General features: G+C 41.2%; 1 protein-coding gene across 4 annotated transcripts in view; it reads right to left on the reverse strand.

Moving 5' to 3' along the window:
- Positions 1–6,904: 6,904 nt before the first annotated feature.
- PIK3CB (phosphatidylinositol-4,5-bisphosphate 3-kinase catalytic subunit beta) overlaps positions 6,905–27,720 on the reverse strand; it is an 86,125-nt gene continuing 65,309 nt past the window's right edge. For all 4 annotated transcript variants that reach the window (XM_035132808.3, XM_088670814.1, XM_035132809.3 and 1 more), the window contains 5 exons: positions 20,446–20,613; positions 11,965–12,088; positions 11,090–11,235; positions 9,315–9,447; positions 6,905–8,395 (listed from right to left, as the gene is read on the reverse strand). In XM_035132808.3, coding sequence (XP_034988699.1) covers positions 8,258–8,395; positions 9,315–9,447; positions 11,090–11,235; positions 11,965–12,088; positions 20,446–20,613 — 709 coding nt within the window. In that variant the 3' untranslated portion in view covers positions 6,905–8,257. The remainder of the gene's footprint in view (positions 8,396–9,314; positions 9,448–11,089; positions 11,236–11,964; positions 12,089–20,445; positions 20,614–27,720) is intronic.

Genomic DNA, 27,720 nt, shown 5'->3' on the forward strand with positions numbered 1-27,720 from the left:
AATCTGAAAAATGTAGATTTTTTTTGCACTGTGCACCGAAGGAAGAGCAATGGTAAGAAAACTCTGGACCAGAATATTATATGTAGAAATAATGGGGAATAAACAGAATATGCTTGATTGTAACACAAATATGCTTGGTTTACAAAAAGAATACAACAATAGAATTATTGGGCCGGGGGGGGCGCCTATTAAAACAACAATTAAAAACATTCACAAAAATTAAACCAGCAAAAATTAAAAACACATCATTCTAGATATCTGGGTAGGCTTGTCTAAACCAAACTGTATAGCTTACTGGTTACTTTTGTAAGGCACAACACTTTGTTTCATACAAACACTCTTTACAGAGATATTTAAGATTATGCTTAACTTCATATTTTAAACCTAACTTTGGAAAGAGATTTTCTTTCTAGGATGGTTATTGTCTTACACTACCCAGTCCCTTCTAGAATCCTAAACTTCCCCTCAGCTAGTTAGAATCTGTTCCCACTGACAGATATACCCTACCCGAGTCCACTGAAATAGTCAGATTCCAGTTGCCCAACCTGTATCCAATCCCAGGGTTCCTGTCTAACCCATAGACAATCTCTGACAGTCCCAGCTGACTATTAACTTAAATTCCCCTCGCTCCCACCGAGGCAAACCCAGGGCCTATCCCTCCCAGGGCCCTTCTGCTTTGGTGGCAGGATATTAGACTGAGGAGGTAATAAATCCCTTTAAATCTTCCAAAAATAAATAAATACTCAAATGGCTTGTTTCCTTTTTTGGTAGTTCACCAGTGCGATGCCTCTTTCTGCTATGCAACGCTAAAATTCTATGATTCATCATACATGCAGTGAAAAGTGGTGATAATACTAATAATTTATTTAATTATGCCCAGCCACTCTGAGCGGCTCCGAGTCCCAACAGAATTAAAAGCACAATAAACTATCAAACATTAAAAACTTCCCTAGACAGGGCTGCCTTCAGATGTCTTCTAAAAGTTAGATAGTTGTTTATTTCCTTGACATCTGGTGGGAGGGCATTCCACAAGGTGGTCGCCACTACCCAGAAGGCCATTTGCCCTGATGCACTTTGGGAAATGGTAGCTGCCGCTGACTGTTCAGATCACTATTTTGTCTTGGCTTTTCAGTCCTCAGGAAAAAAATGGGCACCTTGAAGACAAGAAGAGAGGTGTGCAAAGAATAGAGTCTATGCAGCTGAAAGGCCAGAAGGGGATGTGTTCCTTGGGGAAGGCTCACTCTGGGAAAATGTGCCCCAAATGCGAAATTGTCATCTGCAGGGTGTGCCACATGCTACATACTGAAAGCAGCTTCATTGCTCACAGTTTGCTAGATCACTATGACAGAGGAAGGCACTCATCCTGCTGCTTGGATTCTGAATTTCCCGAAGACCACCATGTATGTAAGCACTGCACAGAATCATCCTTCTCTCATGGCAGGTCTTGTAACCTGACTACATTGGAAACCCAATCTCTACTGTGACTTTCTCTATCCTGACTTTGTAGAGACAAAGTGAAGAAATTTCCTTGCCCTGCATAGCAGGCATTCACTAGCCAGATCAATTCTTTTCAAATTGCTCAGTAGTGTGCACATTGCCGAGTTTGTGTGCAAGGTTAGTATGTGAAATTGCCAACAAAGCACAGGAATCTATATTCCCTCTGCTGCATGAAACACAATTGGTTTCACTTCTTTGCCAAGAAAAGAATAGGATTGCATTGATGCAGATCTTGGTCAGGCTAGTTCAGAAAAATATATTGTCTGATCTAGGACCTGTTGTCAGAAAAATGTTCATTGATGTTCTAGTATATTAAAGTTTTATTGAAGTTTTAAACAGTGTTTGTATGTGGCTTATACAGAAGACTGGGACTACTTAAAAGCCACTGGACAAGGGCATTCTCTGGGTGAATCCAGACAACCAGGAGTTGTTCTGGAGACTTTCCATCTCTAGCCACAGCGGAACAGAAAATGAGCAAAGTCTGAGATAATACTCTGTTTCAGCACTCAAAAGTATTGGCCGGCTCATGTGGCTACAGGTGCTAATCCAGCAAGCTTTTTCATAGCTGGATTCACACAATGAGCCATTGTCTGGACACTTGGAAACAAAATGGCCTTTCTGGGTAAGTCCAGAAATCTATTTTAGGTCAGTGGCTTCTGGAAGTTCACTAGCCATTTTGGGGGGTGTCCCCCACCCCCTTATTTTTTTCTTTCACATCTTGACATGGTAGTCATAAATCCAATATAGGTAACCAGCTACCCAATGTTAAGGTTTGGTTTTGACCACAGATTTGCATAGTCTGCACTGAGGAAAGGCTACTGGTGCTAGAGCATTTGCCTTACATGCAGAAGGTTCTAGGTTTTATCCTTGGTATGCCCAGGTAGGACTGGCAATATCCCCTGCCTAAAACCCTGGAGATCAACTTCCAGTCTGTGGCAACAATACTGAGCTGGATGGACCCATTGTCTGACCTGATATGGCAGCTTCCTGGGGTGTGACTCCCACCCCCCAACCAACAACCTACTGTTTGCTAAAGACCGGGGTCCTTATGAAGTGGTAAGAGACTCCCACATTAACCATTTGGTAAATTGATTGCATTCCCTTTCAGAAGTTATAGAGCTGTGTTTGGTCGACCTGGCTCTGCATCCTCCCCCCCCCTCTACCATGGGACACAATTTAAAACATTTGGGGCAGCCCACATCTCTAGGTCAGGATCCACCCCCTTCAGAGCTATTCCCCACCCACCCCACATGGATGGGGTGCAGAGAATGCTGTAGGTGGGGCAGAGCCAATAAACGTGCCTCAACTTCCCCTCATGCAATTGTATTCATGTGAGGGAAGAATGTTTGAAAAGGGCTTGTTTGTATTAATAACCCAAAGCAGGTGATATCAAAGTGGGGAACTATTCTCCGGGGCTACTATGTCCCAGCAAGAGCTACTTTTAAAGAAACATCGTCATCTTTGCTTTTTCTCCATGTTTTTCAGAATTTCAGATTTCTGTTCCTAGAGGTGTTTATATATTCTGAAATAGTTAAATATCTGTGGGCTTTTGGCAGTTCTCCAAAATATCTGCTGTGTTTTCAGAGGAGTTCTTTTTCAAAAAATATCTCAGACTTTCACCACTGCAGGCTAAGAAAAGTGGCGGTTTCTTACTGGAAAACAATGGGTAGAGGGGAACAAAAGCCCAAGGGTGGAATCTTGATCTATCCCATAACAAGATGGTCAGATCACCGGTGTTTGAGAGATTCTGTGATTATGGAAGGTATTGTTATCGCTGTGTGTTGTGCAATGAAGAGTTTGGAGGGCGTGTGAGAGTTAACTGTGAAATTACACACAGTAATGGGTGCCATGAGCTAAACAGCAGCACAACCTTTTTTAAAAAAGTAATTCCTGAGATCAACTCCAAACGGGGGGGAATATTTTATTGACCTCTTTGAAACAACACTGTTATCACTATGCATCTACTTTTCAGAGTGTGAGAATGTGTGTTAACCATCAGCTTCCCAAGGCAGAGAACCAGCAAGTACAGAAGTGATAAAACACTGCAGCAAGGCATGGAGAGAAATGTCTCTTCACTCCATAGCAATAGAACAAGCCAGTAACTAGGGGTGGAGCAATGACAACCACAGCAAACACAAAGCCAGCCAAGGTCATCTGTTTTCCTTTTAGCACATTTTAATGCCCATGCAAGCAGCAGGCAAACTCCCAACTTAGCCATGTGGTAAATTGGTCTGTTTTCACCCAGAGCCCGTCAGCTTGGAGGATCGACATAGTTATCATAGATAACACCTGCTAATCGGCATCATCCATAAGAGCTGGGGAGGGAGAAGAAATACCTGCATTTTTCTTTAAGCAGCACATTCCTAAAGTGATACCATAAAGGAGATGGGCTAGTCCTAGGATATATTCACAAGCTGTATTCCATAGCCTAAAGATGTTATAAGGAATAGGATAGTGATGGAAGGAATGTGATGGAATGTTTAAAAAAATCCTCTAGCTACCACTTCATTCCACCAGCAGCTGCTAGAAATCTCTGTGAGCAGGCCATATTAATTCGTCCTTCCTCAGCAGGGAGCAGTTGACTCTTTCAGACTAAAGCTCCACAGAAAATGGTCTGACCATGACAACAGGGTTATCTCAAGCCCAACCCCTCTCTAATATCCAGACCTACACACATCCCTCCTCCAATCCATCACAACTTTTACATGAATAATAAACAAGTTTCCCCGGGTGTCACTTGCATTCTGAACCATTCCCATCCTGAGTGGGGTTTGAACACAGAACTACAATGAGGCCAGAGACTTCTCGGATTGGAAGCCATTTCCAGTCACACATTGAAGAAGCAAATTATTTGGACTGGCAGAGGCATAGGAGAGCCATCCAAGAGTAAAGGCAGCCAAAGCCCTTAACAATATCTTCCAACATTACCTCAGCAGCACAGAAACCACAGGAGCATGTCTCCTTTCCTGGACTGCTTTGGTAATGTTGGCAGGCCAGGAATGTACATTCTTTCCATTTCAGCATTACGTCTCTTGGAGCTGCTATAACGCTGGCACAAAAAAACCTTGCACTATGAATTCCTTCCGTACGATCTAGGGCACTATCATACTGGGGCATCTCCTACATTCTGAAATAACATGAGATGGGGCTCTCAACGTGGCCTATCAAGTAAATTGGCATTTGATCTATTTCTGAGAATGTCAGCTAATTGTCAATGATGGGATGAAGGTCTTACAGGCCAGGGGAAACCTGAGTAGCCTGCAAGATGTGCAAGTGGCTGAATAGAGGATGGAAATGATGGCCTTAATTATTACAAGTATCTCAGCTGGAGGTATGGCTGGTAACAAAGAGAGCAAGACTAAGCTTCTTGCCAAATTTTCTGCCCATGGTAAATATTGCACCCATAAGGTGCCTGGTTCTGAGGCAGCAGCAGATCTTCAGGCACCTCATCTAGATCTGCTGGCTAGGCCGCCTTCATGCCAGCATGTCGTATGTTCAACTCCTTACTAGGATATGCATTCAGATCAACAGCACACTCTCTTATTTATGCACCACCTTTCTGCCAAGGCACCCAAGGTGCCTCGCAACTTAGAACCTCAACACAAATGGTAATGAATGTTATCAGACTAACTTCAGGAGCAGATGCCACAAGCTCCATGGGCCTGGGCTTCCTCACTTCCGTCTTCCCTCAGGAACCCACAGGTCTATGTGAAGATGCCTCAGGAAAGGGGGCGGTCTATCTGATATTTCTATTGATGGTCTCTTCAGGAACTGGTGAATCCCAGCCTCCCTCATCCCCCCCTTACACGGGTCTTAGCTCCAGTGAAGGTGGGAGTGGGGCTGCAGCAGAACAGAAGGGCGTTACCTTTCTGTAAATGACCATAGTAATGACTCCCTTATGTGCAATGGATCCCAGCAATGCTTTTCCATCTGTAGCAGAACTGTTTTATACCTCGTGCTAAAGTGCTGCAGGGCAACAGTGAAACTGAATGCAAAATTTTTCTTGTGTGACATCTTCAGCCAGCGAAAGCACAATAACTGATGTACAACTCTTGCAAGGGCTTGCCCACAGTGTTGGCATCCGTTTCTCTTCCACTCACAGTGTAAGGGTTATCATTGGCTTGAAAGGTAAACAAGGGACAGGATTCAGAAGAAAACTGTGATCACAGGCGTCCTATGACAAAAGGAAAGTGCATTCATTTGAACAACTAATGAAAAACTAAAAGACTGAGCCCCGCTTGTTTGTTAGAAAAACTAATGGGAATTCAAGTGAATAAATTATAAATGAAAAGCAATTAGGTATTCATTTGTTTTTCATTGGTTTCTATTGCAAAGAAAAATCACAACACTCTTCCAACAGCCTTAACGGGTACAAAAACAATGCATGAAAAAAACGGGAGGCGGGGGGGGGGAAGAGAGAACATAGTGCCACATATAAATTGGCATCTATAAAAGGGGGATCTTTTATCCTGTTGGAGATTCGGCAAGTCTGATTCTTGGAGGCGGCTTGAAATTTTTATGCCAAAAGGATATAAACACAGAGAAATTACAAGCGGGAAAAATGGAGCTGGGCCTCACCAACAAAATCAAATCTGAAGAGTATAGGGCAGCGGATAGTTGACCTTTCTAGACTACAAACTCCATCACCCCTGACAACTGGTCATGCAGTTGGGAGTCCAGCAACAGCTGGAGAGCCACAAGTTGCGCACACCTGGTGTGAGGTGCACCTCTTAGAATTACATATAAAACTGAAACTGTCCAATCTGCCTGAAAAGCACTATATCTGATGCAGAGGGTACGTGTCGTGTAGTGGTTAGAGTGCTGAGACCAGGGTTCAAATATCCACGCAGCCACAAAGTTTACTGGGTGACCTAGGTGTAGCCACACACTCTCCCAACCTAACACCTCACTGGGTTATTAGTGCGGATAAAATTGAGAACCATGTGCACCATGCTTGGAGAAAAGGTGGAAGATGATAGATTAGATTAGATAGATAGATAGATAGATAGATAGATAGATGATAGATTCATGCCACTTAGATGGGATGTTTCACTGTCATAGCACCAGAATACAAGCTGGATCTCCCATTGAAACACAAACATGGGAATAATTAAGCAGCTGGATTCCAGATTGATGATACAGAATAGTAAATGACAATACTGAAATAAATGAAATTTTAATAATGGAAAGAGTAATTGAGAGCTTCGCAGTGCTACTGTGCGTATGCTCACATACTTGTGCATGATTATTGCAATTAGTGTAATTTCACATTTATGACATATTTCTCATTAAGCTTTGGCCTCTTAGCATATTCACAAATTGTGAATCCCCAACATGATTGCAGCTTAATATTAACACAGAGCTCTGTCCAACTGAATATAGTATACTTTAGAGAAACACAAACACATTTGACAAAGTAAAATAGACTTTAATGCAATTCCTATTTAAAATCATTGTTCTGATTCAACAACAACTTTATATATAATTACTTTCATTCAATCAATCAATCATCACCAAAGTTAAGAACTACCAGTGTTCTTTGGCGAGTAAGCAGTAGTTAGAAGTCCACCTCGCCACTGTTTCAAAACATTTTATGTTTACATCTTTAAACAAGCAGTTCCTATTGCACTTTTAACTTGAATTACTCTTTTGTTATAAGCACCTTAAAGTATGGTACCTCATTGGATAAATTAAAATAAATCCAGTTTCTCCCATGTATCAACTTAGGCAAAACACAATCTTCCTTGACAAAACAAACTGCTGTAGGCATTTAAGTAGTAAAGAACAGGTCTGACTCCCTTCTGGAGTACTGTTTAAAAATGCTATAATAATATAGCATTTTTAAAAATGACAATCTCTTGGTTTTGAAAGTACATTTCCCTTAGTTTGAGCTACATATACAAAACCTGACTATGATGCATAATGCTTTCTGTTTTGTGATTTACACAAATGTGTGCAAATAATATACGGTAGTTGTGATGGGTGGCCTGTTAGTTTTCCAGTGACAAACTCTTTATTGAAGTATCTTCAAAAGCTTAGATGTTGTAGGCCTTCGCTGAATGCTCAATAAAATTCAAAAAGGCAGTAAACGTTGAGGTGGAATTTCCAAGAGCAAAAGGTTGTCCCAAACATGTATGCTCTACATACATTCCAATACATTTATATCAACACAGAGCACTTGGGGCAAAAGGGTCTCTTTAAATATTTTTTTTTCATTATTAAATGTAGAAACCTCTCTTCTTCTGGCAGTAGTTCAAGACAATAAAGCAGCACCCTGCTGTACAATGAATGATCTGGCAGTTATTTACAGCAGAACAAATATGTTTGTGCCAGAAAAAAAGTATATATACATACAGCAATGTTCAGTTGCAGCAGAATTAAAGACATCTGAAACATCTCTGATGCCGTTTAGCAATCAGATCTTCAAAAAGTCTCTACCCATCTAGATCAAGTTAGAGAACACTGTCCAAACATTAAAAAATCTCAAATATTTACAGCTTCTCAATGTATCAAAATAATAATAATAATATAAAAGCTTAGTAGTAGCTTCCAGCGTGCAAAGTCAGCAGAAGCGTTTGAGGAATCTGCTAATGTTACAAAATCCTGAATCTTGTTGAAGCATTCCAAAGCAGAGTGCAAAATAAAATCAGGAATCGTTCAGGCAATTTCCTTGGGTCTGTTTTGAGAAAGGGTCTGTTGTTTCCCTTTTAATACTTTATTGTCAGGGTAACATTAAGCTTAGTGCAATTTCATGAACCACCTAGGATCGGTAATCTTTCCGGACCGTGTGTGCCATCCAGTTCACTTTAGTAGTCCAGCTTTCTCTGAGCGCCTCGTCAAATTTCTGCTTAAATTGCTTTAGTGCCTCTTCATCATTCTTTCCTAAGGCAAGGGAGTCCTAAGAACAAAAAGTAGTATTAAGAAGATTGCTATTTGCCTTGAATACCCAACCCTTGAGATTCCTTTACCAGCCAATACTGTTATTCCATGGCAAACTGCCACTGTTTTGCTGCACACAGTAAGAATGTGCTTCTTATACTCTATGAACAGTATTGTTTCTTCAGTCTGATACAAAAATAAAGCTGCCCAGTTTGAGGACTAAATAGCAGTGGTTTTCAACCAATGTGCTGTGGCACCCTAGGGTGCCACAGGCAACACTGGTCTCTGCCCCTGTTTCCTTCCATCCTCTAATGCCCTCTCGTATCTCTGCCTCCCAAAAGCTTGCACAGCTGTTTGTTGCAGCAGCCCTAGCTCTGCAGGAAAGTGGTGCCTCTGGGGCTGGCCAGGGGGTGCTTCCCTGCCTCCTGTGGGGCAGTGTGAGAAGGCACCTCTCTTGGGGGCAGGGGGGCAGCTCAGAGATCAGGAGCAGCAGCTGTGGCTGCCCAGAGGACTCCCAACGAGAGGGGAGAAGAAAAGAGGCTGATGTAATCCTCCACAAGGAAGGGGTGAGGGGCTGCCAGCTCTGCAGGCAAGGGGTGACATAACTGGGCTCCTAAGCCCCACAGGGGTGCCGCAGAAAGAATGTAGTTGGTTAAGGGAGCCATGGACTCAAAAAGGTTGACAACCTCTGCTATGTAGTATAGACTTATTTAGTATTCAGATGAAAGAAAACAAACAATGTAGTTTGAGGTCTTGGACAGCCACTGTCCTTTGAAGTAGACAGAACGAGACTAGAGGGAACAATGATCACAGCTTTTTATGTTCACAGCGTATGCGGAAGACCACAACAGTTACATTAGGATCATCACAGTGGACAAACTTTGAACATGATTAGGAAAAAGCACAAATATCACCTAAGGTGCCTATCAGAGTTTTACCTTTAGATACTGGATGTCTTTAACAGAGGTTAACTCTGGAAGCCCAGCTGTTAACATCAGTGCAAAGAGAGTGATAAATAGGTTTCCATGTTTTCGCAGAATCAAGTACGCTTCTTCACAACATTGGCGGAACCTTTAACATGCACAAACAAATACACACTGTAAAGCAGGGCAACGAAAAGTAGGCCAGACCCCAGGCAGCCTGATCTGGTTCAAGAGACATTTGTTTGAACAGGATTGACTCATTGCTGTCATCTAAGGTAACTGAACTTGCTAACCCATCACCTGCACCCATCTTGCAACACTTTGCAAATCGACGTGGACAAACCAAGGGCTGTTCCCTCTTTAGGTGAAAAAAGGGATCCCTTGCAAATCACTTGTTTTTCCTCCTGCATAGCAACAGAAAATACAAGAGCAGCACAACTCCAGTTGCTAGAAGGAAGGAAGCCAAATATAGTAATTTGTACTGCAGCGCCAAAGCAAATTAATGTAGCCAAGGAACAGGTGGTGACTGTATGGTTTATGGGGCGTTGTTCTACGGCATGCAGGAGGGAGAGGGAGGGAGAGATGCATGGAGGGATTCACACATATTGCAGCCCACGTGAAAGTACCAGGTTAACTAGTTTGCAAGATTTGCAAAGGATTGTGATGGATTATGGTGCAGCAGCAATGTAAAGGCCCTCCAAGACAGACTTGACTGTAGCAGAAACGGTTTCTTAGTTTAGGGAAAGTCATACCAGGGTGATTCCACAAAGGAGGATCAGAAAACTGGACATTATTGTAGATATGCTGTTATTGGAAGCAAACTTGTCTGAACTGCTCCCTAATGATAGGAATACATATCCTAAAGATACCATTTCTTACACTTAATTCCACACATTTCTGAGTGTGTTTGTACCTTAATATGTCTTCCGAAATTAAATTCTCCAGTGTGTTTACTATGCCTAGTTTTTTTTTAGCCTACTAACAGGAAGATTAAGAAATTAGACTTGATACAATGGGAGTGTTATATATTCCTTCTAAGTGCTTTTTATACCATCCTTCAATTATATTTCCCAGGGAGGTTTACAAAAAATAGCAAGTAATTTTCTTTTTTTTCCAACAAGGAGAATGAATGAAAGGAAACCTTCAACTCTATAATTCTAAGTACATTGCAAAGGGGTTGTATATAAAGCTGTCTTTCTACTTGTATAACAGATTCTACTTGTGCAATGAGATATTCCTGTTCTTTCCTCTGCAGTCCCCTGCAAAAACTCAAAATCTTCTACAAAGGGTTGGAGTCCCTCCAGAGCAGGTTTGGGTGGTGTGCAGGAGAGAAGAATGGGAAGTTTGTTGCTCCACATGTGCAGCACTGGATACAACTCAAAGATTCCACAATTTCTGAGTGGGGCCTGGTAGCCAACCAATTTCTAGCAGCCAATGAAGCTTATCATTCTCCCCCTTTGCTCTACAGTGGCAAAAGATGTGCATCCCTTTGTACCAGCTGTCAAATGAGAGAGTGTGTATTTCATATTACGACAGAAAAACAGAAAGAGTTTACAAGGGAAAAGAGATCAGCTGTGTGAATGTATAGGTGGTAGTCCACTAAATTTTACTCAGAGCAGACCCATTGAAATGAATGAATTGCTTTAAAAAAAATATCAGTTTCAACACTGAGATTATATCGCGTGATTTTGTTCATAATTATGGCTTTGTTTTTATTTTACTGTTTGATGACTTCATTTTGTGGCCCACTATGATATCTTAGGAAATTATTTTGAGAATTTAGGACTCACCGGCCAAATTTTTCAGTGTTTCCAGTTTTCCCCTGCTGAATGACATGTATAAAATCATAGGTAAGGATGAAAGGCACTCGCTCCCTTTTAATTCCAAATTTGGATTTGAAGTTTCCAAGAATATGGCCAAAATCAATGTGGAAGAGCTGCGAAAAGGAATAGGAAGAGAAGTTAGTGAATAAACCAATAATTTCATAATTCTGTTGCTCTAATTTTTAAAGCATTATTACATGCATTTTCTCCAAAATGCAACATGAATAATTTTTCTTCCAGCCTCAATGCTCAGAAATGTTTTGTGACTTAAAGTTACTTTATTAGCAAGTAAATCAGCACAGCACCAGACATATGGCCCTGGGGAGAAGCCACTGTTACATATTAATGAAATGCAAAACAGAGCAGGTTTCATAGCCCCAAACACAAAGTTATTTTCTACATTTAATACCTGTGTAGGAAAACACCATGTAGAAAGTGGTTCTTCGTATTTATAGAATGGTACATGATTAGAAGGGTTACACTCCTGCCAACCTAGCAGTTCGAAAGCACATCAAAGTGCAAGTAGGCACCGCTCTGGCGGGAAGGCACCGCTCCGGCGGGAAGGTAAACAGCATTTCGATGCACTGCTCTGGTTCGCCAGAAGCAGCTTAGTCATGCTGGCCACATGACCTGGAAGCTGTACAGAAGCTTCCTCAGCCAATAACGCGAGATGAGCGGCGCAACCCCAGAGTCTGGACCCATCTTAGATTTGCAAATGTGCTAGCAGTTTTCTTTGTAGGAGGGACAAAGGGTGGGATATAAATAAAATCAATACTAGGTTCCAAGCAAAACATTCCCCCCAAAAGATCATGTACTGCGTTGTTTGCCTACCATGACCTTACCTGGCCATTCTTCCTGACCATAATATTGTCACTATGTCTGTCTCCTATGCCCAGCACGTAAGTAGCTACACAGTAGCCAGCGCAAGATAGAGTAAATGTCTCAATGGCTCGATCCAAATCATCTCTGAATTGAAAAGAAAAAATGGATTTTATTGGTATATTAATGCATTTTGTACAAATCCATGCTGCTTAAAATTAAAGAAGAGAAACTGGTGTTTACTGAATTGCCCCTTGCATAGCATCAGGAAAGGATCTTCCTAGATCAGGCATCCCCAAACTTCGGCCCTCCAGATGTTTTGGACTACAATTCCCATCATCCCTGACCACTGGTCCTGTTAGCGAGGGATGATGGGAATTGTAGGCCAAAATATCTGGAGGGCCGCAGTTTGGGGGTGCCTGTCCTAGATAGAAGGCAAACACAAAATCCACCTTAGAGTCTCTTTGAATATAACCAGATAATGAAACATTGTGAGCTTTGTTTTTATGGGGGCCTTCTAATATGTGAAATTGCTGTGCATGTTTACTGTACTTTTCCATGTATAAGACAAGGTTTTCTTTTTACTCTAAAATAATGTTCAAAATGTGTCTCCTCTTATACATGGATAGTGAATGGGGTGGACGGGTGATTGGCCGCAGCCGCGTGCAGGAGCTTGTCAGCAACGATTTGGTGGGTGATTGTTGTCTGCTAGAAGGGCTTCTTTGGATTAGGTGCTGCTGCTCTAACTGGGTTGGTGTTTGGTTTCTGCAGCAAGGACTGCTCTGGATTGGCTGTTGCTGCTGCGATTGGCGGCTGCTGTTCTGGGATGTGTGCGATTGTCAGTGGACAGCTTTTCTCAGGCGGGTTTGTGATTTTCAGCTGTGGAAGGGTCTGTTGTTGATTGGCTGTTGCTGTGGGAAGTGGGCGGTCGATTGGCGACTGCCAGCGATAATCAGCATCGGAGCTGCAGGTAAGCAATTTTCGGCAACAACTTTGTGCAACCCCCTCCAAAAGCTCAACAACAGAGCCATCTCTCTCTCCCCCCCATTTTCTTAAATTTGAGTCCTCCAAAATAGGGGGATTTTTATACAGTGGTACCTCGGATTACAAACGCTTCAGGTTACAAACTCCACTAACCCAGAAATAGTACCTCAGGTTAAAAACTTTGCTTCAGGATGAGAACAGAAATCGTGCTCTGGTGGCGCAGCGGCAGCAGGAGGCCCCATTAGCTAAAGTGGTGCTTCAGGTTAAGAACAGTTTCAGGTTAAGAACGGACCTCTGGAATGAATTAAGTTATTAACCAGAAGTACCATTGTACATGGGGGCATCTTATAGACTGAAAAGTGTGATAATTCATGGAAAGAACACAGTAGAGAGCTACACTTGTACTTTAAGAGATTTATTGTGAAAGCATACAATGAACAGGCAAGATTGTTTGGCAATGGGAACGCATCAAGCACCTCGCTGACAACATGGAACATGCCTCTTACAATTATTGCCTGCAACTTTCAAAACTCAGCTCAGAAACACAGTGCTGAGGATCAGTTAAACTGGATCTAAATGACTGCCTGGTTTGAAAAGACTGACTGCAAGTTCAAGCAAGGACACTGAAAGGAACGGTGACAGGAGACACTTAAAGCATCAGTGGCCAATATTTTTGGAAACTATGGGTGGAATAAACAAAGCCATCCATTTAATAAAATGGATGGGTGAGGGGAGGAATTTCTCAAGGGGAACATTACTGAAGAATGTTGGTTTTGATTACAATTTTAGGTGAACACTATACAGGTAGAAATGATCTCTCCCGGGACTTCCTGGTTGGTTGCGAGCGCCGGCGGCTGTGGGAGAGATTCCTCCCAGTCCTTTGAGGGGTTCTGGGGGGTCTGCAGAGCGCGCAGCCCCCCGAAACTTCGGATAGAGAGTTCCGAAGGCTTGGGGAACCCGGCAGTTGTCTTTTTTTTGCCTCCCTTCCCCCCCGAAGAGCTCTAATAAGAGTCCGAGAGCGGGAAGGTGGAAGGCACGGCACAGCGGGTACAGCGCTTTCCCTTAAAGGAGAAGCTCCGTTTACTGGCGGCGGAACAGCAACCAATCTCCTTCAAAATCTACAATATCAACATGGAACCATCTGGCCATCGTGAGTAATGAATCTAAAAAGCTTTTAAAGTCTCTAATCTGGACGGATTTGGTCAAAGGGGAACCTAAAATTTATGGAGGTCGGGTTCTTCCCTCCCCCCTGTGGAAGATTGAAAGCAAAGACAGTCTCCGCAGCACTTTAACCATAAAGCTTTGTAACTTTATTTCTTGGACTTTGAACTATCTAAAAGAGAGCAGGGCTCTGGAAAATACCCTGCAGTGGACAGCAATATTTACATTTGAGATTGCTTGCTCAAACTGGAAGCGGGACTTCGTTCTGATCTCTCTAGCCGTTCGCCATTGTGACGGCACAAAAGAAATTTCCATATGAACTTCTGTTTACCCCTTGACAGGCTTTGATCTGCCTGCAACTTTCCTTGGAGGATTTAAGGATGTTTTTCCCCCCTATTTTATAGACTATGCGACGTATCGACTTTTGAGCTATAAAGTGACTGTGTGAAATATTGTTCCTTTGCCTTGTTCCTTTGTCTTGAATTATTTTAATGAGCCAGTTTCAGTTTCAACATACAGGCAAGCATACAGAGACTGTGTTATAAGTTAGCAGTTTGGAACTCTCGTGCCAGCATTGACCTTGAAAAGACTGCCAGCTTCCACTTGTTTATACTATTTCACTGATAAAAAGACATCTGGACTACTGGCGGTGAAAGAGCTCTTACTGACTGACTTGAAGCAATCTATTGAGTGGAATTTTCCGCTGAACGGCTTGCTCTTTCACTAGACTGAATGGTTTATATTCTATTTTGTTGCTTTGATTAAAAGACATCTGAACTACTGGCTGAGACAGAGGGCTTAAGGCCTAAGTTGGGATTACTATCTGAGTGGAAATTTTTATTGAACTGTGTGCTTTGAGATTGGATTGATTGGAAGTATGGCTGGAACAGAGACTGGCAAAGAGACTGGCAAAGGAAAGAAAAAACCATCCATCTCTGCTACTTTGGAGGAGCAAATCTTAAGTGCTCTTGATCGAAATTCGAGAGAACAACAACGGACTACTGAGGAACTTCGAAAATTGCGGGAGGAAGTGGGTGCAATTTCTAAGGATATTGCGCAGGTGAGAGCACAGGTGACTGGTGTGGAGAAGAGACTGGACCATCTCGAGGAGGAAAAGGTACCTGACTTGGAGAAGCAAGCCTACAAGACCAAAGTGGACTTAGCTTTTGTACAACTACGTCAAAAAGAAGGGAATCTCAGGATAAGAGCGTTCCCAAATATTGAGAAGAGTGATCTGAAAGAGGCAATAATTGAAGAATTTGTGAAGGCCTGGAACCTATCAAAGGAAGAGCTAGAAGGACAAATGATAAAAGCATTTAGGTTTGGAGCAAAATCAAAAGGAGACAAGAAACTGATTAGTGATTGCTTGGTGTCATTTCAAACAAGAGAACAAAGAGATAGAATTCTGGGCCTACACTACGAGAAGACCTTAAAGGTGCAAGGAGCGCCAATAATAATTTTTAAAGACCTTCCAAAATTATTTTTGGACCTGAGATCCCAATATTCGGATTTGGTAGCCATCTTGAAGAGACAAGGGATCAATTATAAGTGGGAATTGCCGGAGGGCTTGAATTTTCAATTTCAACAGAAAAAGATAAAGATCAGGTCAGAACAGCAGAAGAGAGAATTTCTTCAGCAACACGAGAGAGAGTTGTCAAGAGTTGGGTTAGCAACCTCCACCCCGGGCCAACCAGGACACCCGATTGAGTTGGATTCAGATTCCTTCTTGGGAGCAGGAGCTGCGGCAGCAATTTAGAGATGTCACTGAGGATTTTGTCGTGGAATTCGAATGGCTTGAATTTAAAACGGAAAAGGAATGAAGTTTACCATACCTTAGCAAAACAAAGATTGGACATAATATGCCTTCAGGAAACTCATATTACAAGAGCACATCAAAGACTTTTAAAGAATAATAAATTTGGAGAAGAATTTATTTCTTCGGATGATGTCAAAAAGAGAGGTGTGGTGATTTACGTGAAAGAAAAATTAAAGCCAAAGTTAATATTTAAAGATGAAGAAGGGAGATACGTAGCAGTGGAAATCTCATCGCAAGGCGAAAAATTGTTGATTCTGGGAGTTTATGCACCAAATGATGGAAAATCGGAGTTTTTTAAGAAATTGCATAACAAACTCTTGGACTATTTGGATTACAAATTATGCTTAATGGGAGACATGAATGGAGTGGTCTCTACATTAATGGACAGATCACAAAGACAGTCTTGCACCAAAGAAGGAAGACTACTAAAGTCTTTCTTTGATTTGATTGAAAATTTTGATCTGATTGATACTTGGAGATTGAAAAATCCATTGGAAAAAGACCAGACTTTTTTCTCAAATTCTCAACAATCGTGGAGTCGTCTCGATTACATATGGATTACAAGAGAGTTAGGACCAAAAATAAACAATGTTGAGATCTGCCCAAGAACTTGCTCCGACCATAATGCTGTACTATTAGATCTAAGGGTATCTCTCCAGGGAACTTTCAGATGGAGAATGAACGACGCGTTAACAAGAAATGAGAAAGTAGTGGAGAAAGCCCAAAAAGTATTGAAAGATTATTTTGAGATAAATTTAAGGTCTACAACGGAGAAAAAAATTGTATGGGATGCCAGCAAAGCTGTGATGAGAGGATTTCTAATCCAACAAAATGCTATAAAGAAAAAAGAAGCCAATGCAAATAAAGAAAAGATTCTAAATCAAATGAAAGAAAAAGAAAAGAAATTGAGGGAAAATCCTAAAAATCAACAGGTGCAGAAAGAGATTAAGGCATTGCAAGTTCAATTTTCTAAATTGATGAATCAAGAAATTGAATCTAAAATTAAATGGATGAAACAGAAAGCCTTTGAGTCAGCAAATAAATGTGGAAAGTTACTGGCATGGCAATTGAAGAAGAGGCAGAAATTGAACACTATTGTAAGTTTAGTGCAAGATGGAAAGCATCTGGAGCACCCGACAGAGATACAAAAAGCTTTTCAGAAGTATTTTAAACAATTGTATAAACAGGAAAATCAAAATAAAGAGGAAGTGGAGCAATTCTTGGACAAATTTGGGCTGCATAAAATCCCAGAAGAGAACAAATCCCTACTGTCTCAACAGATATCAACGCAAGAAGTGGAATATGCTATACAACAAATGCAGTCGGGCAAGACCCCAGGACCGGATGGTTTGACAGATGCATATTATAAGACAATGAAAGATTGGTTAGTTCAACCTTTGAAGGATTTATGCAATGAAATTTTGAATGGAGGAGAGGCCCCTGAATCTTGGAAAGAGGCTTACATTACTCTGATACCAAAACCGGACACGGATAGAACGCAAGTTAAGAATTATCGCCCAATATCCCTACTTAATGTGGATTATAAAATATTTGCTAACATTTTAGCCTCCAGATTGAAAAAGGTTTTGAAAGACTTTATACATCAAGATCAAGCTGGCTTCCTTCTGGGGAGGCATTTGAAAGATAATATTAGGAATATAGTTGACATTTTGGAAATGCTGGAGCAGAAGATAAACAAAAAAGCCATTCTTATGTTTATAGATGCGGAAAAGGCGTTTGACAATATTTCTTGGCTATTTCTAAAAAGAAATTTAGAAAAAATGGGAATGGGCAATGGTTTTCTGAATGGAGTAAAAGCAATCTATTCAGAGCAAAAAGCTAAGATAATCGTGAATAATATGGTGTCAGATGAGATTAGAATTGAGAAAGGTACAAGACAAGGGTGCCCTCTCTCTCCTTTGCTTTTTATATCGGTCCTGGAAGTCCTGCTTGACAGGATTAGAAAAGATGATGAAATAAAAGGTGTAACTGTAGGGAAGAGACAATATAAACTTAAAGCCTTTGCGGATGATTTGGTGTTAACTTTACAAGAGCCAGAGTCCAGTGTACAGAGGGCTCTGGAAGTTATTCAAGAGTTTGGAAGGGTAGCAGGTTTCAAATTGAATAAATCCAAAACTAAAGTACTAGATAAAAATTTGAATAAGGAAGAGAGAGAGAAATTGCAAGAAACAACTGGTTTATCTTTTGTTAAAAAAGTGAAATACCTTGGAGTGTATATGACTGCAAAAAATTTAAATTTGTTTAAAGATAATTATGTGAAATTATGGAATGAAGTTAAGAAGGATTTAGAAACGTGGACCAACCTGAAATTGTCTTTATTGGGCCGTATAGCAACGATTAAGATGAATGTATTGCCAAAGATGTTGTTTTTATTTCAATCATTACCAATAATTGAAAAGCTGAGTTGTTTTAAAGAATGGCAAAAGGTGCTATCAAAATTTATATGGCAAGGGAAGAAGCCAAGAATCAAATATAAGATATTGACTGATGATAAACAAAGAGGAGGCTTCTCTCTACCTGATTTTAAAATTTACTATGAAGCAGCTGCCTTTTGCTGGTTGAAAGAGTGGTTTACATTGGAAAACGCTGATATTTTGGACTTAGAAGGTTATGATAATGTTCATGGTTGGCATGCATATGTGTGGTACGATAAGGTTAAGGCCCATGGAAGTTTTAAAAGGCACATTGTTAGAAATTCACTGTTCAAGGTTTGGTCCAGATATAAAGATTTATTAGAAAGAAAAACGCCAAATTGGCTCTCGCCTTTGGAGGCCAAGGTTCGCAAAAGATTAAATATGGAGACCGGTTGGTTGAAATATAGAGATTTGTTGATTCAAGATGGAGACCAATTTAAATTAAAAACATATGAGGAGTTGAAAGGTAAATTGGATGATTGGCTCCAATACCATCAGATAAATGAAGCGTTTAAAATGGATAGAGTAATTGGCTTTCAAATTGAGAGGTCAAAGGTGGAAACAGAATTGTTAGAACCTAAGACGAAAATACTTTCGAGAATGTATAAATTGCTGCTAGAATGGCATACAAAAGATGAACAAACTAAAAATGCTATGATTTTGTGGGCAAAGGATGTGGGACATAATATTATGATAGAGGATTGGGAAAAGTTGTGGAAGGAAAATATTAGATTTACTGCGTGTAGTTTATTAAAGGAGAATATAATGAAAATGATGTACAGATGGTACCTTACACCAGAAAAGCTAGCAAAGATTTACCACAACAATGACAATAAATGTTGGAAATGTAAGAAAGAAATAGGTTCATTTTACCACATGTGGTGGACATGTCCACTGGTGAATGACTTCTGGAATAAGATTTATAATGAACTTAAGAAAGTGCTAAAAGGCACATTGGTGAAGAGACCAGAGGCATTCCTAGTGGGCATTGTAGGGAAGGAGATTCCCAAGAGAAAGGTATCCTTTTTCATGTATGCCACTGCAGCTGCGAGACTGTTGATCGCTAAATACTGGAAGCAGCAAACGTTACCAACGATTGATGAATGGCAGATGAAGATGATGGAATTTATGGAATTGGCAGAGATGACCGGACGAATCCGTAACCAGGGAGAACAAGCAATTGAAGAAGAGTGGAAAGATTTTAAATTGTATTTTAAAAAATACGCTAAAGTAATATTTTAAGAATAGAAATTAAGTGGTAAATAAATCTGTGGATTAGGTAAAAGAGGTTATTTTAGAATAGAAAATAAGAATTTAGTATTAAAAAGTGAATATTTAGAGGTAGAATTTGCTAAATTGGAAGTGTGTTTGAGAAACACAGGGACGGGAACCCGAGGAGGTCCCAATATACACTGTGATAAAGATAAGTTATATAGTTTTCTATTTTTTCTTTTTTATTTTCTGGTTTTTTCTGTTTTTCCTGACTTTTGTATTTTTGCTTTTTTGTATTTCCCCCATCCCTTCTAAACCTTTGTAAATCACTTTTCTATTGTGAAAATCAATAAATATCTATCTAAAAAAAAAAAGAAATGATCTCTCCCTCCCTCCCTGGATGTCATGAAAGATCAGAGCATCCTTTATGCCTGATAGACCAGATTCCAACATGGAATTCTGGATGTGTTGAAAAGTTTCACAAGGGTGGAAGTCAGGAGTCCCACAGAGCCTGACACAATGAGGATCTTTTGGGATTTATTTTCCTGGGAAATAATGTCAGGGAGGTGCTGCTTTTTAATTAGAAGAAAGGCAGGGAGGTGTGTGTGTGTGTTTCCAGCTTTAATCTTTATGAGTTAAATCACCCTTTGTAATCTTGTTCAGCTGAATTTAGTTCCATTCACTAACTTGCATTAGTTTATGGCTTCTGTTAAATATCTTGTTTTGCAATATGCTTCTTGGAGAAAGTACTCAGGACCTGTGCTAACAGATCGCAACACCAACATACAAATTATGATAGCTCACCTCTAATGCACTGTAAAGGTCATTTGTGTGAACTGTGAGATGTCAATGTTTTATGAAAAATCCAATATTGTAAAAATAAAGTTACAGCTTACCCGGAATTGTATTCTTTAAGCCAATTTAAGAGAGCATCTTTGTTGAATGCAGCAGCAGCAGCAACATTGCTACTATTTAGCTGAATGTCTGCAATTGTCTCAGAAGTAGAAACAACCTCAATTAAGCCAGAATGATCTCCTGTTGCTAAACATCCATAAGGCAATATTCTGAGGGAAACAGAGAAATTATAAACAAATCAGAAACATGCTTAAAAATATTTCTCGGGACAAATATATAGGTTAATTAAAAAAGAAACAACTATTGGAAACTCAACACAACATGCTGTCCAAGTTCTAGCATTTCAAAGCAGAAGGAGAAAAATCATAGACTTGAAGTTCTAATATTCTGACAACAGATGGTGCTATTTCTTTTATTTATTCCTTCCAAGCTGCTACAATGGTATGTTGGCCTTACGGACCAGGTGGAAGCAGCAGCATGCAGACTTCACCTGCACAAAAGAGAAACTCTTTGCAGTGTACGCAGAAGCAAGAGCCTAACCCTTATTGATTTTGTAGGGAAATTCAGTCACTTTAATGTATAGGCCCCATTCGCATCTCACAAGTGGATCTTGCCAATTTGTACTTAAAAGTACTTTTGTACTTAAAAGGCATGAAATAGCTTCCGGTGCAGCAGCCACTTGGAGAGTCATTTGGGGAGCTTCATGAGATGAGGTTACTTACTTTAGCAAGGAATACAATGGTGGAAGGATAAAGCATCTGGATTCTGAAAAATGGATTCACAGGATGGGGCAGTTGAATGAAGAAGTTCTCCAGGCTTTAGGGGCTGGATAGTTCCATGTTGTGAATGGCACTGGAATGGATTTTTATTTGGTATTTGTGGTATAAATTTGATTTTCTGTTAAAGGGACGGGATAAAGGATGGCAGAATTGCCTGAAGTGGAATGAAGTTTGGTTGTTGTTTTTTATAAAAAAAATAATAATCAATTACCCGGAGCCTACAGAGTAGGATATACAATGCAACTTTTGGGGAGGATTAGAACATTATACGCAGGTGGCACTGTAGGTTAAACCACTGAGCCTAGGGTTTGCCGATCAGAAGGTCGGCAGTTCGAATCCCCCCAACGGAGTGGGCTCCCGTTGATCGGTCCCAGCTCCTGCCAACCTACCGTGTTTCCCCCTTTTTAAGGCGTAGTCATAAAATAAGCCATAGCAGCATTTCTAAGCATTTGAGAAATATAAACCGTACCCCGAAAATAAGCCATAGTGATAGGCGCTGTGCGGAAGAGATCACTGAGCTCCCCGAGTCAGCAGCAGCAACGCCGGCCGCAGCAGTGTTTGCTGAGTCCTTTCTTGCTTTTGGGACTTGGTTACTGTGCTGGCTTGGGATGGTGTGTGTGCAATTGCTGTTGCTGCTTCGTGTTTTTCAGCTGGATTCTCTGGGTTCTAAGCACTTTCCCCCGTTTGTTTGTGAAGCAGCACTCGGCTGCAGCCCCTGCCTCTCCCGACGGCTGCATGAATGCGAGGCTGGATTTGATCGCTATCTCCTTTTCCATTTCTTTTGTCTTTGAGCACCCGGCCCCGCCCCCTCTCCCCTTCGTGGAATGAAGAACGGAGTTTTAGCAGCATTTCCTCATTATAAAAAAAAGGTCAGGAACTTTTACTTTAACCTCAAAAATGGGATATTTCCTCTCTCTAAAAACAACTCTGACCTGAACACCAATATAACGGGGGTAGATCACCTCCAGTTTATAAATCCGCAAGTAGATCGCAGTCTCCTAGAAGTTGGGCTCTATACTTTGGCTGATTGCAAGCCTTTGCATCTTTAAAAAACAAAAACCATGCGCTTCTCAGTCTTAATTTTCCTTTAATTCATCCCCCTATACCCTCCTCCAACCATTGCCTCCTTCCATTCCTTACCCCCCTCCCTCTCTCCCCACTTCCCTCACTCCTGTGCGATCTCATTTAGTCATATACTTGCTTTTTCTGTTGTGTTGTCTATTTTATATTTAATATTATTACCCTTTATGATGTTATTTTTTCCCTTGCGATAATTATTTATTTTTTATCTTTAACTAACTTTCCTTTCCATATTTTTCCATATATAACTCAACACTTTCCCATTCCTTCTTAACTCTTTGGATAGAGTGCCCCCCCATTATTGTTGTTAATTTTACAATTCCTGGATTTTTTATGGAACCGAACAGCTCGGGTGCTTCAGAATGTGCCTTCTGTTGCTACAGGGCTATGGGGCTTCACTATTTGACCCCCCCCCCCAGGTTGGGATTTTTAAAGTAGTTCTGTGGGTCCCAGGGCACAGAATCACCCCCGATCCTTTCCTTTGTCTAAACAGACCTATTCCCCCCTGACTTTGGAAGGCTGTGCTTCAAGGGTGATACCAGGGGTTTTTTAAGACCTGCGCCTCTTAAGGATTGTTACAGTCCATAACTTCCATTGCTTTCTACAGGGTTGGGGGTTTAAAGCACTGCCACCCCCACCCCACCCTGCAGGCGCTCGGAACTGGCAGCGCCAACAACGCGCCCAGCAATGTGCAGAAGAGAGCACCGAGCATCCTGAGCCAGTGGGTCCCAGTTGTACCAGCACTTTTTTTTTTAAAAAAAGACACCCCCTGAAAATAAGCCACTGTGTGTTTTTTTGAGGGAAAAAAGTTATAAGACGGTGTCTTAAAAAAGGGGAAACACGGTAGCAGTTCAAAAGCACATCAAAGTGCAAGTAGATAAACAGGTAGCGGGAAGGTAAGCGTGTGCTGCTCTGGTTCGCCAGAAGCGGCTTAGTCATGCTGGCCACATGACCTGGAAGCTGTACGCCGGCTCTCTCGGCCAATAACGCAAGATAAGCGCCACAACCCTGGAGTCGGTCACGACTGGACCTAATGGTCAGGGGTCCCTTTACCTTTAGAACATTATAAGATAATTAAACAGATAAAAGCTCAATCTCAGCTTGATTTTCAAATAAACAACCTTTTACAGATTGTAAGCATTCCTTTTGTAGAACATTCCCCACAAAGTTCAATTCATTGTCTTTAAAACTAATGATCAATGCAGAGTTAAACAATGAGAAGCTGTTACTCCATCACTTAGGAAGCTGAATGTTAATGCAAACACAGCCAAGCCATGTTCATTGGACAGTTCCATTTTCAAAAATGCTCAGAGTAGAAGTCCAGCTATCCTCCTCCCCACTTGCTCTAAGTTTCCTACACTGCAGGGCTGGCAAACCTCTGGCTATTCAGATGTTCTTTTGTCTCCACTTCCCATCACGTCTACAAACACAGCAAACAACATCTGGAGGGACACCCTTTCCCAATCTGTGCCATCATGCTCAATTCAACATTTCCCCACATTATAATAATAATAATAATAATAATAATAATAATAATAATAATAATAATAATGCTGAATCCCACCACCAACTCTAGGCGATCACACAGCAGCTGCACTTCTGAAACTCCTGCTGCTGCGATCTAAGGAAGTGCATTTGAGCCCTTATCACGACCTGGGCGGGTATTGTGAGGTTAAAGTGTGACGCTTGCTGCCTCCTGCACTTCGTGACATTTCAACCCACCCTTACTTGCAGTTTTCGCTGGGCACGCTTCCAACAACTTCCCCTTCAAAAGCAGGCAATGATGAAAGCTGCTCAGCCCCCCTGAGGATGGTAAGCTCACAACCAGAGGAAAAAACATCCTCGTCAGAGAGACAGCTTGACAGGAGTCAAGCTGGGGACAAATCCTCAGGGCCCTGGTCCACCTCATCCTTGCCTTCAACATCTGTCAGGGGGATTCTTTCGTCCCTATAAAAGAACTATATAAAGATAGCCTACTGACAGATCTATAAGCCACCCTGAGAAATGACTGCTATTTTCCTTCTGCAATGTCCCCCTAAGGTCCCCCGTCAGTTCAAGCCCTGACTCTTTCAAATAAATTTGATGTGGTTTGGTGCTTTTCTTACATCAGAATTAATCTTTGAATTTATAACCTTCTTTGTAACAAAGACAAGATTTTACCACAGGCTTGTTGCCATATGTTGAAGAGCAAAAAAGAGGGCACATTTGCCGACTTCTACTTTTAACTATGGATCGCTATGACGACTCTCATTATATACACACCCATCAAAAAGAGGACATGTCCTGGAAAAAGAGGACACATGGCAACTCTAAGTTTGCTACATGTTTTGTTTATCAGCCTCCACAATGCATAACTTTATTCTTCCCTTCTTGGATTGTTGGGAGTGTGGAGTAGAGAGGATGGGTCAGCTCAGGAATAAATTGCTTGCATTACACAGAACTTCATGATGCTGATCTTGCCATTTCCCAAAGGCCTGGTTATTGGAGCACCCTAGAACCCATTAAATGTATTATATTTACCACTGTCTGTATCATTATTCCCTGATTTGGTGTCCTTTTGCCTGCTTTTATTTGTTCCATATATATTTCCTTTCCATGCCACATTTTTAACAATAAAAAGGAAACTTATTGCTCATTATTAGTGTTGTTCCTTTTTCTTTAACAGAAGATCAATCCTTTAATGGTTACATGGCAGGCAGAAATTCAACAGGTGAGGCTTTAACCTGCCACTTCCACCTCCATGCTAACAGAATAATATGTGCTGAATTTCTGCCAATATAAAAAGGGAAAAAGTTGTCAACCCTATTAATTAAAGGTAAAGGTAAAGGTCCCCTGGATGCTTAAGCCCAGTCAAAAGTGACTATGGGGTTGCGGTCTGTCTATGGACAGCATTTGTCCACAGACAGCTTTCTGGGTTATGTGGCCAGCATGACTAAACTACTTCTGGCACAACGGAACACCGTGATGGAAGCCAGAGCGCACGGAAACACCATTTAGCTTCCTGCTGCAGTGGTACATATTTATCTACTTGCACTGGTGTGCTTTCAGACTGCTAGGTTGGCAGAAGGTGGGATAAAGCAACAGGAGCTCACCCTGTTGCGCAGATTTGAATCGCCAACCTTCTGATCAACAAAGCCCAAGAGGCTCAGTGGTTTAGACCACAGTGCCACCCTGTCCCCTTTACCTTTTACCCTATTAATTAGAATTAGTCTGTTGACACACATCTGTACCCACTTTGTAGACATCATTGTCAAAACTGGACCAAAAGCAGATATGGTAGTGCCAGACCAAGGAACTGAAGGCAGGGAAAGCCAGGTAAGATCACCTTCTCTCCATTTGTCTGAAAGGGTGCATAGCCATCACCAATGCTCTGGAGGTGTTAGCAATGTGAGCCCCAAGCATTTGGAGACTGAGTCACAAGAATCCTGTTCCTCCTTGCAGTGACCTCTTTTGGTAATGAAGCAGGATACTGAACAAAAGTATGAGAATGAGAATATACATTGACCTTATTCGGCAGACTCTTTAGTTTCATAATTTTTGAGGTTTTTTTTCCCTTGGAGGGGAATACTTAAGCACCAGAACCTTCCCAGGCAGAGAATTCTTAGAGTGTGCCACTTTCTCAGCAGATTGTAAAACTCCGTAGTTCCAATCTTCAGAGGCTGGCCTGGTCATTCTGCTTTCTGCTTCCCTCTCTATGGAGAACAGGGCTTCAATGCAGTCATTGTCTTAGACCAGGCACCCCCAAACTCGGCCCTCCAGATGTTTTGGGACTACAATTCCCATCATCCCTAACTACTGGTCATGTTAGCTAGGAATGATGATGGGAGTTGTAGTCCCAAAACATCTGGAGGGCTGAGTTTGGGGGTGCCTGCCTTAGACCAACCTTCTCCAACCTGGGCCCTTCAGATATTCTCAGAGTACAACTACCACCATCCCCAAACATTAGGGTATGTTGGCTGGCTGGCTGATGGCAGCTATAGTAAAAAATATCTGGAGGATATTGATATAATGTAGATGTATTGTTAATGAGGACCACCCTTCCCAACTCCCCCCCCCAAGAAAAGCCTGGACAAACATCTGCTGGGGTGGCAAGCAGAGAAATCCAGCAGAAGGCTCTATGGCTGGGTGACATTGGTCTGAGCAGAAGCAGACTGTGCCCCATTTTCTCCAACCTAGATAAAAAGGTATTCAGTAGCTCCTGTAGGTTTTGGCTAACCTAAACTCCTCTTACAGACCCCAACATTGCAATTAAAAGGGGGTATAAAAATAAGCACAAGGATTTCTGATGGAGTTTATCTCAGTTCATTTAGCCTACCATTCCTTTTAAAACAAAACAAAACAAAAACCCTAACATTTGGAAAAAAGATTGACATATAAGACACTTAGTATAACAGCTGGTCAATCATTTCCTGAAAGATTTAAAAAGCAACCTTTGCATTGCCTCATCCTACTCCATTTCCTTAAGACGGCCTCAGATAAGAGTGAATCAGAGAAATCATTTCAAATAACTCTTACAAACTCAGTGCTGATTGCCAACAAAGTATGTGGGCAAGATTTATAAGCTCCACCCTACATTTAGGGAGGCAGCAAATGCAAAACAACTGCTCAACATTCTCATTTTTATTGTTTGACATATGCCAGATAGGGAGACCTTACCCTAACTAACTCTTAGTAAAAGTCAAGCTGCTTATTTGGAAGAAAAATATCTCCAAATATTTTTCCAGTTACCAAAAGAGATGGTAAATCAATATATGACTTCAGAGAAAATAAACACTCATTTGTTTACCCTGAAGGAAGCAAATAAATTTCCTGCAATAATCTATATTTAAATTCTTCTGATACCAGAGACATAATTAAAGAGAACCTCCTTGTGAATAGCATATTTGCCTGATGGGTCACTGTTTTACAACTGCCGCTCTTATCTGCGTGGGCTATTGCTGTTTGTCTGAAGCTCATTCTGTTCGTTCAACTCCTACAAAAAATATTTCAGATATGAGCTCAAGATCACCATCTGGTGTGTCAGGAATACACTTCCTAGCCTTGTTAAACAATGTGCACAGTAGCAAGTAAAATAAGCAAATAGAGTATTAACTTACGGCACAATAATACTCCTATGTAAGACACTCTGGTCCAGGAGACAAGAGACCAAGCATGTGACAAACGGCCAACAGAAGCACTTCAGAGGGTTTGGAAGCCACATTGTTTATTCTCATGTAATGTTAAGAACCACAGTTTAGTGCAGGAGCAGGGAGCCAAATAGACTTCTCATCTGCCTCTCCCGCCCTATTCTCTGGTCCACACCCGTTTAGACTGCTGCCCATTTTTACAATGGCACTGAAGCTCTGAATTTCCCTTCTGGGAGATGCTTATTCAGGACTCTTTTCTGTTGGGGCTATTCTGAAGTCAAGCAAAGTTGACTTCAGGGTTATCTTTGCAGTTTCAGGGTATGTTTAGGGT

The sequence above is a fragment of the Zootoca vivipara genome, chromosome 5 (genome assembly GCF_965207765.1).
Source record: "Zootoca vivipara chromosome 5, rZooViv2.hap1.1, whole genome shotgun sequence".
Classification (NCBI taxonomy): Eukaryota; Metazoa; Chordata; class Lepidosauria; order Squamata; family Lacertidae; genus Zootoca; species Zootoca vivipara.